General features: G+C 35.9%; 1 protein-coding gene across 8 annotated transcripts in view; it reads left to right on the forward strand.

Moving 5' to 3' along the window:
• Positions 1 to 16,581, forward strand: part of HECTD1 (HECT domain E3 ubiquitin protein ligase 1) — a 65,389-nt gene that overhangs the window by 41,925 nt on the left and 6,883 nt on the right. For 4 of the 8 annotated variants that reach the window (XM_049825144.1, XM_049825145.1, XM_049825146.1 and 1 more), the window contains exons 25-34: positions 1,433 to 2,269; positions 5,567 to 5,788; positions 7,526 to 7,659; positions 9,391 to 9,547; positions 10,396 to 10,618; positions 13,197 to 13,251; positions 13,491 to 13,673; positions 14,017 to 14,227; positions 14,310 to 14,395; positions 15,512 to 15,639. In XM_049825144.1, coding sequence (XP_049681101.1) covers positions 1,433 to 2,269; positions 5,567 to 5,788; positions 7,526 to 7,659; positions 9,391 to 9,547; positions 10,396 to 10,618; positions 13,197 to 13,251; positions 13,491 to 13,673; positions 14,017 to 14,227; positions 14,310 to 14,395; positions 15,512 to 15,639 — 2,236 coding nt within the window. The remainder of the gene's footprint in view (positions 1 to 1,432; positions 2,270 to 5,566; positions 5,789 to 7,525; positions 7,660 to 9,390; positions 9,548 to 10,395; positions 10,619 to 13,196; positions 13,252 to 13,490; positions 13,674 to 14,016; positions 14,228 to 14,309; positions 14,396 to 15,511; positions 15,640 to 16,581) is intronic. The other 4 variants (XM_049825149.1, XM_049825150.1, XM_049825152.1 and 1 more) reach the window with 2 other exon arrangements.

Here is a 16,581-nt window from a genome sequence, read left to right on the forward strand (position 1 = left end):
GAAAAATGATACTGTTTAACAACAGTATGGAACTTAATTTTTTTTCTATTTGATAAGAAAGGTAAATGAACAGTAGAAAGGAGAAAATTCAGACTTGCTTCACAAATTTACCTTCAAAAGTTTAGTGGCATGAAGCTACTCAGATATAGCTCATGAAGATGGAATAAAATCATACAAGAATAATATGAACTAAACCTGCTCATGTGGGGGTGAGATCTCCACTTACCATAACTGAAAACCTTATCCGTTTTTAAATAATCTTTGTCCAGAGTGATATCTAAATAGAAAATTGCTGCTTCTGTTTTGATCTAGGAAGTGATGACTTTTGGGTAGTTATAAGGTAAAAGTGCATCTGACAGTACTAAAAAGAATATTTTCTTCAAATTAGCTCTCTTTTATTAAAGAAAAATATGTGTGTACATCTGGACCTGACATCTTCTTTTGAATTTCTGTCTGAGGTTACAGAAGATGACTGAGCTTTAGAGATTTTATTTTTAAGGAAAATGTGTATTGTTTAAAATGGTGACACCAAGTTTTGTTACAGCTGACATACAGTAAGAAATACTAGAAGGAATTTTTTAGGTGACTCTGAGATTGTGGTACATACTCAGACAAGCAAAAATAAATTATTTTGCCCCTATTTCTGTCCTAGTTAGCTAAATTTTGCGTGTTACCCTCATAATTGCAGACTTACTACATTTAACTGTTAAAAAAAATACTGGTATTCTAAATAATCATTTAATAAAGGAATTGAAGAGTAGCATCTCTTATTCAGTGTTGTTTTTGTCCCAGTATAAAGTTTCATTCTATGAAACAGATTTTTTCCAACCCTGAAATCTTGCTTGAAGTAGTCCTTATCTGACTGCCGTAAAACTTTTCCTGTGAATAAGAAATGTTTGAGTCTGTGTAAATTATTGAACTAAAAAGCTGAGTATCAGTGAATTAATTCTTTCACTTTACAGGGCAAGAATAAGAAATCCCAAACTAATCTATTTCATAAAATGTCTTCTGTCTGGCAAATATGCTTATCCACAAGCATCCAACGAAGAAAAACATTATAGAATGTCCTTGCAAGAATTATAATTTCTTGACAGATATTAATAAAGTTATGATGATACATTTTAATATACCTTTCTGATATTAGAGAATCTAATAATAAAATTTTGAGAGATCCTAGTAGGTCAGGTTCCTTCCTGAAGGAAACTTTACTTTTGGCTGGATTCTGGGACCCTGAAGATAGAGGCTGATCGTCAAAAATACCAAATTGTTTAGATTTAAACACTTCCTTTTTAATTGGCATTAAGGGTTATTTAGTGACTTTATTAATTCAGACATGCAGCCCTTATGAGAAGCTGATCCCACATTGTGGAGCTAGTCTGACACGCTCCTGTCTGCTTTCTGCTGGATCTCACAAACTCCTGTCCCTTTCCAGGCTGGATTGATGTCACCTGGGATGCTGGTGGCTCTAACTCTTACCGTATGGGCGCAGAAGGAAAGTTTGACCTCAAGCTTGCACCAGGGTACGACCCTGATTCAGCGGCATCACCCAAACCTGTTTCATCCACTGTTTCAGGCACAACGCAGTCATGGAGCAGCTTGGTGAAAAACAACTGTCCAGACAAGACGACTGCTGCTGCAGGCTCCTCAAGTAGAAAAGGAAGCAGCAGTTCTGTGTGTAGCGTGGCCAGTAGCAGCGACATCAGCTTGGGTTCGACCAAAATGGAGCGGAGATCAGAAAGTGTAATGGAGCAAAATATAGTTTCAGGCACTGACGTCCATGAACCAATTGTTGTTCTCTCTTCCGCTGATAGTGTGCCCCAGACTGAAGTAGGGTCATCTTCCAGTGCAAGCACCAGCACCTTAACAGCGGACATGGGAAACGAAAATGCAGAGAGGAAGTTAGGTCCTGATAACTCAATACGTACTCCTGGGGAGTCCAGTGCTATATCCATGGGAATTGTTAGTGTAAGCTCTCCTGACGTGAGTTCAGTCTCTGAACTGACTAATAAAGAAGCAGCTTCCCAACGACCTCTAAGCTCTTCAGCAAGTAACAGACTCTCGGTCAGTTCTTTGTTGGCTGCTGGGGCACCAATGAGCTCCAGTGCAAGCGTTCCTAACTTATCATCTCGAGAAACTTCCAGCCTGGAGTCCTTTGTTCGAAGAGTGGCAAACATAGCACGTACCAATGCCACGAACAACATGAATTTAAGCCGAAGTAGCAGTGATAACAATACTAATACTTTGGGAAGAAATGTCATGAGTACTGCAAGTAAGTAAGCTATGTTTATTTTTATTTGAAGCTTTTGTTGTTTCTTTGGCTTTCATTAGACTTAAAGAATTGGCCTGATGAGAAATGAACTTAGAGCAGCCTTGACCTTGTGTGTGCCTGTAGAACTCCATGAAGAGCTCACAGAATTCATGTCAGCTGGAATGTGTTACATTGCCCTGTGATGTCAGATTACACTGTGGTACCCATCAAATAGAAAATAATTTGAATTTGATGTCTATTACATGTTTAGGAAGAGAGAGAGAGTGTATTTTTAGGTTAGGCGGCTGGAAGGCTAGCAACAGTAGCTAATGTGGGTTACTCTTGCTTTCTGATATGTGTAATTTTGCATATTCACCTTGTATCTTCCTATTTCTGTTATTTTTCCATTTTCCTTAGGAAGGGCAGTTTGTGCATATTATGAAGTCTCTGAGCTTAGGAACTAAGAACACAGTAGAAAGAAAAAAGTAAACTGTGGTATGGTGAAATTTTAGTAGATTCCTGCATTCTATCAGGCTGAATAACTTAATGTACTCTAATACTGTGTATGTTTTCTAAACATGCTATGGTCATTAAGGCTTGGATTCGGTGAACTGTTCAGGCATATTAAGTTAAGGAAGTTTGTAGTTAACAGTGACTTAAGTGGCATTATGTACATGCTTTACCATTTGCATGTTCTCACATTACATGTAGGATCAAGGTATTAGCAGATAATGTAAACCTGCTTGTTGTGAGTTCACTATTCTAAATTTTCAGCATGCTCCCATCAGAGCTGCTAGTCAGCCAGCCTTGTTATGTGTTTTGTTCAAGTGATGCTGATAGTATTTTAGCCAGAGAGCTCTAGTTCATGAGGTAGGCAAGTTAGAAAAGGTAAAATTACCCAAGCCAGAAAGAAGCACTCGGTTTCTTGTTAAGCTTTTATGCTTTTCCAGGACTTCTATGCTTCCTTATTTAAAAATGAGGTGTTTGCTTTGAGCATTTCTAAATTTTTTTAATAGTGAGCATTTTCTTTTTTGTTGGGGAGATTTTTCTATGTATTCTTACATCCATATTGTGATACTGGGAGGGGGAAAACATTTGCAGCCTGCATTAAAAATGTAAATAAGATACTCAAGGGAAGATTTCCAGTAGTTGGTCCCCTTTTTAGGCAGACAGTTAGTGCCTCTGGTTCTGAAGTAGTTTTCTGCTGGAGGAGAGGGAGCACCTTTGAAAAACATAGTAAGATACTTCAATAGCAAGTTTAACAGATGTCATGAATGTTTGATATTCATGCAGTGCTGAAGTTGGAAGTAAGAATATGGGAAAGTAAAAATTGGATTTAATTTAAAAATAAATTCACACTTTAAAATTATCCCTCATGTAGGAATCACTTTGTTTTATACATCTTATAAAAATAGAAACTGTAAATGGGAACTTGTGCCCCAAGAAGAGATCAGAAACTAACTTTCAGCAATCTCATTGAAGTTCTTTTAGAGCATTGTAAAAAGCTTGGGTGGTTGTTTTGGTTTTTTTTGTTGTTTTTTTTTATTATTATTATTTTTCTTTGGCCTGTCTGGGTTTAAAAAAACAAAACAAAACAGACCACCAAAACCACACCACCACCCCAAAAAATCCCCAACCAAAAAGTCAAGTCTGAAATCATGATTAGTGATGCAAATCTTTCTGGACTTGCTGTAGTGGTTGCTTTTAAAAATGTCTGTATTTGCCAGGAGTTAAGTGGTATGTATAGTAGCCAGTTTCAATTTGTTCTTGAATTCAGAGCAAATGAAATGCTGTCACTTAATGCATTTTTCTGTTTATTATAACAGCAAAGAGTTTACAGTTATTAATTAGAAGTGGGTGGAAGATATGAATACTGAACAACTTATTTTCAAGTTCTTAAACAACAAAAGAAAAACCCTTTGGTCTGTAAAATTTCCATGTTTTCATAGAAATGAGCATAGTCTTGTTAACAACCCTAAACTTAAATTTCATTCTCTCCCTCCCTATGCATAGAAATAATTTCAAGCACTATACCTGCTTGGGTCACCTTTGCTGATATTTTGTTTGCATTTTTACATTTTTATTTACAAACTGTTACTTAAGTTCCTAAGGAGGAGGGAAAAAAAAAAGAGGAGTATCTGGGAAACGATAAAAATAGAAACAGTAAGGTTTGTTTTTGTCAAAAAGCTACCAAATGCCCTTAGGGAAAGAATCTTTGTTGTATTGTATCCTGCTTCAAGGGTAGTAACCTTTTGCAAACCTTGATGAAAATAAGAGTCTGAAATTCAGAATTTAGACTTTTTTAAAAAAGCAGTGCCTCAGTTTACATAAGATGCAATAATGAAAATGTTTACTTTAAAACTGCAAAACTTGCATTTGATAAATTTTAGAAAAGATAGATTGAAAATCAAGGTTTAAATTTAAGTGTAAGTGACACCTCAAATTTGCACGTGCAAACATGTGATAAATCTCTTGTGAAGATAAGCATGCGAGAAAATGTTTTGAAGATTGGGATGTAAATGCGTAGTTGCACATAGGTATAACTTCTACTCAGTGACGTATACTACTTAAAATTCTTTCCATTGAGTTCACAGTGAATTCAGTCTTGTTTCAGTTAACTAAAATGCATTTACTGTGTTTTATTTAGATGTGCAGTAAGGTGACTTCTTAGTGGTTGTTTGCGTATTCTGAAAATTATTTATGTAAATTATACACATAAGTAAGATATTAAGTCACATGTTTCACAGTACTGCCAACTCAGGCTTGTCGCCCATCATGTACATGTGTGCTAATAGTTACATGAAAGATAACAAGTCAGAGCTGCTTTAAGAGCTTTAGAAAAATGCGCAAAAATCACAAGTTTCACATTTGTCTTATGTTCTTTTCTCAATTCATTTATATATAGTTAAACTGTTTTATCTGTATAATTTTGATTATATTGCTTTTTAGAGATTAAATTACTTAGGCTTACAGACAGATGCAGTATTGAAGTAACAGATTTCAGGAATACCTTTCATATGTTGAAATTGAAATGAAGTAATTTCAGATTTACAGTGGGATTTGGGGATGTATTTGATAAAATCATTTGTTTTAAATGTATGCAAGGGCATATGCTCAGAAATGGGCATCTGCATTGTAGGGTGCACTTTTGCACTGGGAAACCCTTCCCCTTTTAGTCTGTTTTTCTTTATTGTATAATAATACATCTGATAATTTCTCAACCCCAAATATATTTTTCAACACAGGAGTCATGCATGTAAATTGTACTCTTCAAGTCATCAAATCATTTATTTTATCTTACCATATCTTTATCTATAGCTTCTCCTCTTATGGGTGCCCAAAGTTTTCCTAATCTGACTACAACTGGTACCACATCAACAGTGACCATGTCTACATCCAGTGTTACTAGCAGCAGCAATGTAGCTACAGCAACTACAGTTTTATCTGTTGGTCAGTCGCTTAGTAATACTCTAACTACTAGCCTAACATCAACATCTAGTGAGAGCGATACAGGTCAGGAGGCAGAATATTCTTTATATGGTAAGTTTCATTTTTAAATGAACATAAGCAGACTTCCCATTAATGATTCTTCCTTTTCTCCCGTTGTTATGATTTTCTCATGTAGTAGTTTATTTACTGAAAAGTATTTGAAAGTTGAGCTGTTGATATGTACTAGTTCTGTAAGGCAGTAAGTAAAATAATGTTAACATAGTAGTGTTTTCTTATGTTTTCAGGTCTTTATTTTCAGCAGTTTCTATCCCACATTATTATTATTTATGGTATAGTTTATTTAGGCACTTAATCTTTTCCTTAATCAAAGAAGTTTAGTATCTCATCTAGTTTGCATATGACCTCTAATTAAAATCAAAATGTTATTTCTCACTGTTTTGTTTAGGCATGCTGCATGCTCAGTCTGAGGTACCTTGTATTACTCAGTGATTGAAAACTATCTGCCATTAGGCACATTATACACTTAAAATGGTATATGAGGTTCCAGGTATCTCAATACCATAACAGTAATTGGAAAAATTGGAAAGAACACAGAAAGGAAAATGACATGGAGAGTGGAATTATGTGGTTGGAGGAACAAAATCCAGAGTTATGTGGGTCCTGTGTGCTAGAAACAGACATTAGGACAGAAGTTATTTACTGGATATGAGTACTGTGATAGAAGATTTAGTTAACTAGTTTGATAGCATCTAGGAACCAAGTTGATGAAATGAAGTAAAGAAAAACCTGGGCTAGATATGGGAAAATACTTCCTAACCTAAAGTTTATTGGATTGTGAGGCATTCTTGAAAGAAAAGATACTCTATTTGTTTAAAACTTATTGGATTAAGATTGTGTTCTATTTTGTTGCCTATTGAAATTGCTTGAAAAATATCTGGTAATTTCAATGGATATTGGAATTGAGCTGCATGGAGGTGGTCAGTTAAGATATCTGCATGTGCCATCTCCCTTTATTCTTTTAATAAGTCTCATTTGATATTTTGATTGGGTGGCAAGTCTTAAAATATAAACAACTAGGTAAATAGAGTTACCTTAAAGTTTCGGTTGAGGCATTAGCAACAATTTAAAGGGTATTTGGGTGGTATAGATAGTTTATATGTGTACAGAAAAATGTAAAACTTCAAAGATTCATCACAGTCCACCTTGGACTGCTGTGAACTTTTCTGGTTTTGAGGGGTTGGTTTTTAAGTCTTAGTACTAGGTGGGTGAAATTGAACTTTAAAGCTGTTTTCAGCTTCTCGTTACAGAAACTAATTAGGAATTGAATCTTTAAAAATACCACTCTTAAATGTTTATTTAAAATGTCCTTTACATTGTAGTTTGAGGTCTAAGCCACACATTCTTAGTGGAAATTACATCACTAATCTGTTTTTAAAATTAGACATAGAATCAAACGCATACATTTGTGTACCATTTTTTTTGCAATCTTTTGTAATTTAAAATAAGAGTAATTGTAAAATGTTTGATATAAGCAAATGAGAAACTGATCACTTGCTGATCACTCTTAATTATACAAATGTTAAGTGCTTCTTTTGTTAGTTATGCTGTTGGCTAGACCCCTGGACTTTTTGTCAGGTGTATACTTTTATCACAGCTTTTAATCTTGTTATGCCATAAGCAGTGTTTTAGTTCTCTTTTTCTGGTTTAAGTGAGATTTTTTTTTTTTTTTCACTCTTCCCAGTGCTCCTGTTCTTTAATTTTCATAAATTTGCTTTAAAAGTTATTCTTGGCTTTTGTTCTGTATGTAAATGTATATATGTATTACAGATTTTCTTGATAGCTGCCGAGCTAGTACTCTGTTGGCAGAGTTAGATGATGATGAGGATCTACCTGAACCAGATGAAGAAGATGATGAAAATGAAGATGACAACCAAGAAGATCAAGAATATGAGGAAGTTATGGTACAGTACAGTTAGCATAGGTGATATCTTAATTGACTAACAGAAGTATGAAAAATTTGCAGATTTTTTTGGCAATATGGTGTCCTAGCTGTAATCTTTCCATTAATTAAAGCAAATATATTTAGCTGCAGACTACTAGTTTGGAGTACCTGTCCATTAAGACTATAAATGAAATGCCAGAGTTAAAATCATGTTATGCTTTTTGGGGGCTGCAAACTGAATACTACTTCATGAAGACAGTTCATTGTCCCTTTTCCTCATTCTTGCATATATTTTGTGTATTAAGACAGCTCTTTTCTCCTGCATGGGCATGATAAAATTGCAAGGCCTCACTAGATAGGACAGCTAACAGAGCAATGCCCTTTCTATACAAATTTCATTGTACCACCTTCAGTATTTATTCCAGAGAAAAGTGGTTTTGAACATCAGCACACCCTGAGGCCTTATAGGTCAGAATTAATATCTTAAAACCAGCCTGGGAACAAGTTGACAGACAGTAGAAATGATGGATCACTAGTTCACTGGCTGATGAAATGGTATAACTTTGTGGGTAGGCTGCTGAATTCTGCAATTATACAGTTCTGGGATGTTTTTAACTGTAGGCCTGTGTGAAGCAAACCATTGAAGTGATCAGAATGGATATTGCAAGGTCTAAGAGGAAAAATACGACTTCAATAATGATAATTTAATGTTTATTACATAAATATAAGTATTGTTTTATGGAATTATAGAAACTTCCTCTTGTAATTAATATGAAAACTTTTACTCACTTGAACCAAAACATTTAGCATTTTAACCTACTGTGATTATGCTTTTAATAGAAATTCAAGTACATTACTAAGCATTTCATTATTTTGCCTTCTGCACAAAGATATGAAATTGGGAATGGAAAATCCAGCACTACTTAAGTGGATCTACAATGCAAACAATAATCTTAGTTTGTAGATTGTCGATCACTTTTCAGAAATCATTAAATAGAGTTACTAGTGTTGTTCATGGGAAGAATCAGAAATAGCTAAAATAGTCTTTGCTTAAGATTACGCAGCAAGAATTGGATCCAGAAAAGAAAATTCTTCTGTCTTGGGTTCCAGTCCTTTTCCCTCTGATAATACTGTATAATTCTTCTCAATGAGGAGTTGAGCAGAAACAGTTCAACAGTTCAAAACAAGCTGAACGTCATAAGCAGTTAATACTTGCTAAAGCTCATTGAAAATTAGATTTCTTCCCACCATAATAGTTCCAGTATTTTGGTAATTGATTTAATCTCTGGATAAAATGTGTCTATATTACATATCAATATATGTATACACTTTCAAAAAAACACTACTTGTTTTCAGAAAAAATTAATGTATTTGATACCACTGATTTATTTGAATCTTTGATATTCCAAAGTTTGTGGAATACACAGAACATGTACACCAAGTTTGCTGGTCTACAATACTTTGTATTTCCCTATGTTCTGGTGCTTCATGGAAAGTTTCATTCTTTCCAGATATCATAAATACACCTATTGTAAGTTTAGCCTCTTTATGTTGGTTTCTGTTTTTCTGTGGTTTTGATAATTCTCTTGATTCCTGCTTGACTGGTTAAATGGAACTAATACTGTTATGTGCCAGCTTTGGTATTTTTGTGTCAATTTTAGTTTACATGACTGATGTATTCCCTAACTTTTAAATTTTTGATCAAATGATTCTTTGTAGCAGAATCTAAAAAACAACTACTCTTTTTTAGGAAGAGGAGGAGTATGAAACCAAAGGAGGCCGTAGAAGAACATGGGATGATGACTATGTATTGAAACGGCAGTTTTCTGCTCTGGTTCCTGCTTTTGACCCGAGACCTGGTCGTACTAATGTTCAACAGACAACTGACCTAGAAATCCCTCCGCCGGGTATGCTGACAAGACATTTGTGATACTTGATCTGGCTTTAGGATGGAGACTAACTATTAAGGGCCCATTGGGCTCTGGGGATCCTATCACTGTTAACCAGTATAACATGCTTTTGTGGCTGTGCAGCTTTTCTCTGTTTTAATGAGAGTTTTATCTACCTCTGCAGGTCCAAGCATTATTGAGGGAAAAAGTTAATTAAGTGCTGTGTAAAATAAGCATACTCATTAATTTAACTCGGACGAGTGATAAATCTTTTGTTATGTCTGGTTCCACCTGCAGGGAATAATCTGTGTGTTGAGCTACCCAGAACAGCTTTGATTGGAGAGGGCTTGCTGAAACAGTCCAAAGCAGAGTCGAGGGGAAAGCTAATACAGTAGTTGAGCAGTCTGTATGACCAGCAGCACAGCATCTGATCTTGCTCCTTAGTTCATTCTTGTTTAGCAGTGTAGGTGTAGTCAATGTTCATTACAGAAAGGAATATGTAGGTTTAGCTTGTGTGGAAATGAGCAGCTGTTGATTTTGATGAATTGAAAGGAGTCAATACAACAGGAAGATACTGTGTATAAAGAGAAGGATGCATGTGTTGTGATAATATTAAAGGGGATGTTATCAAGACATAAGGATCAACAGGGATTTCAGAAATTCCTGTTAGCTTTGCTCATGTAAAGAAGTGCTGCAGTTATAGCCCTTACATATAGCTCATAATTACAACTCAGTATCATCTCTCTGGCATGTGTGCAGGAAGTCTTCACGCTTCCTTACTGAGCCACTTTATTGATATTTAAACCAACTTGTCATGTGTTACATATTTTGTATTAATGGCTTCTCAAATGATTTTTCACATGCAGGTACACCTCACTCAGAACTCTTGGAAGAGGTTGAGTGCATGCCTTCACCACGTTTAGCACTTACCTTGAAAGTTTCGGGTCTTGGAACAACTCGAGAAGTAGAACTGCCCCTAACAAACTTTCGATCTACCATCTTTTACTATGTACAGAAATTGTTACAACTTTCCTGCAATGGCAATGTGAAATCTGACAAGCTTAGACGTATTTGGGAGCCAACATACACGTAAGCTTGCAAGTTTATTATTCTGTGTAGAGAACACTGTGACCAATTAGGAAATGGGTGTGAAACAATGTTAATTTTTTTTTCTCCTCTGTAGAAAGCCATGCTAGAATTAGTTTTTCTTGCATTGATGTCAGGATGTTCTTTCTGGTTTTATAGATAGTGCTGTGACTACAAAACAAAAAAAAATTTATAATTTCTAATGCTCAACTGTGACTTGTTAGTTATTTCAGAAGTCAAGCAGAATTTGGTCTGCTTAGGGATCTGCTTAGAAGAATCCCATGGGGCTATAGTCCTAGAGAGAAGAGAGGTCCAGGAGACATGATTGATTTTTCAAGGATAACTTCCTCCAGACTCAAGAATAATCCATCCCAATGTGTGGAAAGTCAGGCAGAGGCAGTAGGACACCTGCATGAATGAACAAGAAACTCCCAGCAGAACTCAAAATACAAAAAGGAAGCATGCAAGAGGTAGAAGAAGGGTCAAGTGACCCAGGAGGAATATAGAGGCATTGTCCCAGTGTGAAGGTGTGGGGTTAGGAAAGCCAAAGCCTATCTGGAGTTGAACCTGGTAAGGGATGTGAAGGGCAAAAGGTTAGGGAGCACTTAAGGAAACGGGACATACAAGTCCATGGGACCCAATGTGATGCACCCACAGGAGCTGGCCACTCTTGATTATCTTTGAAAGGTTACAGTGATTGGGATGCATTTCTGAGAACTGGAGGAAAGCAAGTGTCTCTCCTATCCCCCAGAAGGGCAAGAAAGATCTAGGGAACTACAGACTGGTCACCCTCTCTTTCATCCCTGGAAAGATGATGGAAATAGTCCTGGAAACCATTTTCAAACAATGAAGGACAAGATGGTGATTGGAAGTAGGTGGCATGGATTTATGAAGAGGAAATCATCTGTAACCAACCTGGTAGCCTTCTATGATAAGTTGACTAGCTCAGTGGATGAGGAGAAAGCAGCAGATGTTATTTTCCTCAACTTTAGCAAGGCTTTCAACACTTTCTCCCTCATTGACAAACTAATAAAGTATGGACTAGATAGTGTCTGAAAACTGCCTGAACTGCCAGGCTCAGAAGATTGTGATCATTGGTATGAAGTTCAGCTGGTGTACCCCAAGGGTTCATACTGGGTCCAGTACTGTTTAACATCTATATTAATGAACTGTATGATGGGACAGAGCAGACCCTTAGCAAGCTTGCTGACAAAACAAAACTGGGAGGAGTCATTGTTGCACCAGATGGTTGTGCTGCCATTCTGAGAGACCTCATCAGGCTGGAGGAATGGGGAGACAGGAACTTTATGAAGTTCCACAAAGGGAAATGCAAAGTCTAGCAGCTGGGGAAAAATCACTGCATGTGCTGGTACAGGCTGGGGGCCAGCTGGCTGGAAAGCAGCTTGGTGGAAAAGGCCCTGAGGGTCCTGGTGGAGATAAAGTTGAATGTGAGCCAGCTATGGGCCCTGGCAGCAAAGAAGGTCAGCAGCATCCTGGGCTGCATTAGTAAGGTTGAGGAAGGTGATCTTCCCCCTCTTCTCGTGCTGGTGAGACACGTCTGAAGTGCTACATCCAGTTCAGGGCACTTCAGTATAAGAGAGACATGGACACTGCAGTGAGTCTAGCAAAGGGCTGCTAGACTAAGCTCACTTTAGCTGCTAACTAAAGGGCTTGGAGTCTGTCATACAAAGAGTCTGAGAGATCTGGGACTTGTCTAGCCTGGAGAAAAAAAGGTTTGTGGGATCTTACCAATGTGTATGAATGCCTGATGGGAGGAAGTAGAGAAGACAGTGTAGACTCTTCGTTGTTGCAACAAGTGAAAGGACAAGAAGAAAATGGCTCAAATTGAAATACAGGAAATTCCATTTAAATGTGACATTTGAGTAGTGGTATAGGACTAGGTTCCTTCCAACCTCAACTATTCTTTGTACCCTAAATTGACCTTACTAGCTTTATAGTAATAGACAGAAATTGTAAGACTACGTAATTGTCTGTATTTTCCATCTACTACACCAATGTAACTTCTGTTACACTAGAAAACTAACCTATATGAAAGCAAGAACTTGCAGTTTATTTAACTTTGTATTTCAGATTTCAGCAGTGTCTGTGTGTTGCACCTGTTTTCTGAGTTGCCTTTTGTCAAAAATTGTATGCTGTAGCAAAATTATTTCTAGTTAGAAAGTATGAGAAACGGTTGTAGATGTTCTTATCTCCTAAGTTAATATATGGCAAACTACCCTGGGACTTCAAAATTTCAAAGATTTGGTGCATGTATAATGAAGAACCAAAAGTTGTTTTGGAAAGTTTGCACAATGAAAGTTGCTTGATTACTCAAACCTCATTTAAGGAAACATAAATACTTTGCAAGATAAATATTGACATAATGAAATTTAAATATGAGTTTAAGAACTTTGCTACATCAGGGTATCCCGGATGTTCTCTGTGGCAAAGAGCAGCTGCTATTGCTGTTTTACATCATGTTATCTAAATGTCATTGATGTCTACAAAGTCAATGTATAACTTCAGAATTTAGAGGATGTGCTATGAGTATGAAATATTAACTCAGTGTTTTACTATCTAGAATCATGTACAGAGAAATGAAGGATTCTGATAAAGAGAAAGAAAGTGGAAAAATGGTAAGACTTCTGTGCCTTTGTGTATGTTCTTAAGGCTGTTTAAACAAAAGCAAAACAAATCTTATTGCAGTTTTTGAAATGCTACATTAAAAAACACTAACAGTTTTCAATTACTTAAAGGATATGAGTGAGTATATTTGTAAATGCATGCTCCTTTAGAAAAGACAATATGTAATGCATGTGAAATATTAAGGACTTTACAATCAGGAAGAACCAACATTTGGTGGTTCCTGTTGTAGGGTTGCTGGTCAGTAGAGCATGTGGAGCAGTACCTTGGCACTGACGAATTACCAAAGAATGACTTGATAACCTACCTGCAGAAGAATGCAGACTCAGCTTTCCTGCGCCACTGGAAATTAACCGGCACTAATAAAAGTATTAGGAAAAACAGAAATTGTTCCCAGCTCATAGCTGCATACAAGGTATATGTCTGCATCCAAACTTTTTCTGTTATGAATGGCTGTGTGCTTTGTTTTGCAGCTTTAAAGATTCTTGTGGAGGAGGGATATGACATGGATAGGAAAGTTGAATGTTCATATGCCAATATCAAGTTTAGTTTTTGCTGCTCTCTTTGTTTTTTTCCTTTAATGTCTTCTGTTAAATGTGCATTTGTGTTAAAATGCATTTGAACCATGATTTGAACCATCCACAACTTAACTAAGTGTTGAGTAACCATTCTAATTTTTCAAATCATTAACTTGGAGTGTGCAGTCCTACAGATAGTAACACACGCAGTTTTCATTCTTAACAATTCTTTTTTTACAGGATTTTTGTGAACATGGATCAAAATCAGGATTAAGTCAAGGGGCCATTTCTACTCTTCAAAATTCTGATATCCTTAGTTTGGCAAAGGAACAACCTCAGGCCAAAGCTGGCAGTGGGCAGAACTCCTGTGGAGTAGAAGACGTTCTGCAGTTACTTCGCATTTTGTATATAGTTGCCAGTGACCCTTACACAGCACGAACTTCTCAAGAAGGTAAGTTAGTTATCTAGCAGAGCTTCTTAAATGTTTTATTGAAAACAAAATGAAGGAAAAATTTTCTCTTGATTATTTCCAGAAGGAGATGAGCATCCTCAGTTTAACTTTCCACCAGATGAATTCACAAGCAAAAAAATTACTACAAAGATTCTGCAACAGATTGAGGTATTACATTAATGTGTTATGCACGCTGTGTATACATAATGTTGTTTTTAAGACTTTATTATACTCTTCCTTACTTTGACTGTTTGAAATTGGTAATTTATTTCCTTATATTTGGGATGAGGAAATTCTGTAAGAACAGACTAGTCTGAATAAAAACATACCAAGAAAAAAGTTGTAATAGAATTGTATCTTTTTGTTATGAAGAATAATTTTTTTCTGCACCAAACATCGATGTTACAACGTAGCGTTTGCTGCCTGATGGTATTGTAACAAAGGGCAATTAATTGTGTTAGGGTTCACAAACATTTTATTGTTTATACGTTCCAGATAAAGCTTTTAAAAATAGCATTTAGAAAACATTGGTAGCAGGTCAGTTAGATGCGTTAAAAGGAAAACATTAAGATGTAGCTCTTCAGCAGAACTACATTGTCTTTACAAAGACTTAAATATGAAGATTCTTGACTTGTTTGGCCCTTACGTGCTTTTTGAGTTTTTTGTTTTGTTTTTTTTTTTTGTTGTTTTTTGTTTTTTTTTTAATTACAGTTAAGTTGCCCTAATTATTCATTTTTTAAAAAAAGTTCAGTTTTTCATGTTCTTTTAAAGGCTGTTCAGGCACTCTGAATATCTTTGTAGTAATAATTTCTGCAGTCTTTTTTTATCATACTTGTATCTTAGAGGGGACTATAGTAATATTTCAGTGGGGATCATCTTTACTACCACCAAGTTTCTTTCATGCCTTCTGGTATTGAGGAGGTAGTATCTAATCACTTTTGGGCAAAGTTCAGAAGAATTCTCTCCAGGTAATTGTATACTCAGATCTCCCCACAGTGCTTTGAGTAGTACATATCGCACAGATTTACTACAGCTTTTAGTGTCTTTGTGCCAAAGCACCCTGTGTCCACTCTTGAGTCCTGTGAACTTCTCATTCATAGCATTTAAAGGAGGGGGGGAAGCAGTTGCTGAGTAGGAAGAAACATGCTCACGCACAAATGAAAACTCCGTACTTCCGTGTATTGGGTGTCTGTGTACTTAGTTACAAATTTCTTGGGACTACATGAGTCTAATATTAGAAACACTTTTTTTTGTTGTTGTTGTTTTCCTTGCATTAAACCACAGGAACCCTTGGCACTAGCAAGTGGAGCTTTGCCAGACTGGTGTGAGCAGCTAACAAGCAAGTGTCCTTTCTTAATTCCATTTGAAACAAGACAGCTGTACTTCACATGCACAGCATTTGGAGCATCAAGGTAAAAAAACAAAAAAAATTTTTTTAAAAAAAACCAAACACCAAAAAACCCCCAAACAAAAAATACTGCTGCCTTTTTTTTTTTTTAAATGTAATAGTTTTTTTAATCACTAATTCACAGAAGGACCTTATCCTAATGAGATAGATTTTGCTTGCCAAATGTAAATCATTTTGGATAGTAGAAAAAAAGGGAAGAAGATGGAAAACTTCAGAAAGACTTTTGGACACTTGAAACATTCTTGTTCATTGTATTAGAGGTTTATGATGAGTAGCCTACCTCCTGTTTAATATTCTTCAGGAAATTCCTTTGAAGAAATTTCATTTTTCAACTTTAGCTGAGACTTGCATGTGTACCTCTAGCTAGGTTATCCTATTGGGCAGTAATTAGACTGGGTTGCAGTTCATTCCATTAAAGGAGTAAGAAACAAAATAGAAAACATTCTGAAAATAAATGTGAATTAATTTTTTTTTTAAAACATACACTAAAGCACATATCTTTTCTACTTCCTACAGTGGTTTGGTGATTGTTTGTTTTGGTTCATTTAATTCACTAAAGTCTTAACAAAATAGACAAAATCTAAGGAAGAGATGCTATTTTGAAAGTTAGTATTAGCTGTATAATGAAACTGTAACAAAACCAAACGTTAAAACACTTAAGGGTACCCTCTAATGTGCTTCCTTACCTAGGAATCCTTAATATATCACTGCTACAGTCAATTACCTTGAGAGTATGTAGACAGTGTAAACCTTTTTCCCAGTTTACTTTTATGTAATGAGATGGAAGAATTAGTTTTTGTGGGTTTTCTTGGCTGGTTTTTTTTTGTTTGTTTTTCAAAGAGGAAGAAAAGTGTAGACAGTGGGTTGCAAAAATTACTGTTGTCTAATATGCAGTAGAAATGCCTCATGAAGAGTGTAAAATAAGGCATTTAAAAAGAAAGAAAAA

Source organism: Accipiter gentilis, chromosome 22, assembly GCF_929443795.1.
Source record: "Accipiter gentilis chromosome 22, bAccGen1.1, whole genome shotgun sequence".
NCBI lineage: Eukaryota > Metazoa > Chordata > Aves > Accipitriformes > Accipitridae > Astur > Astur gentilis.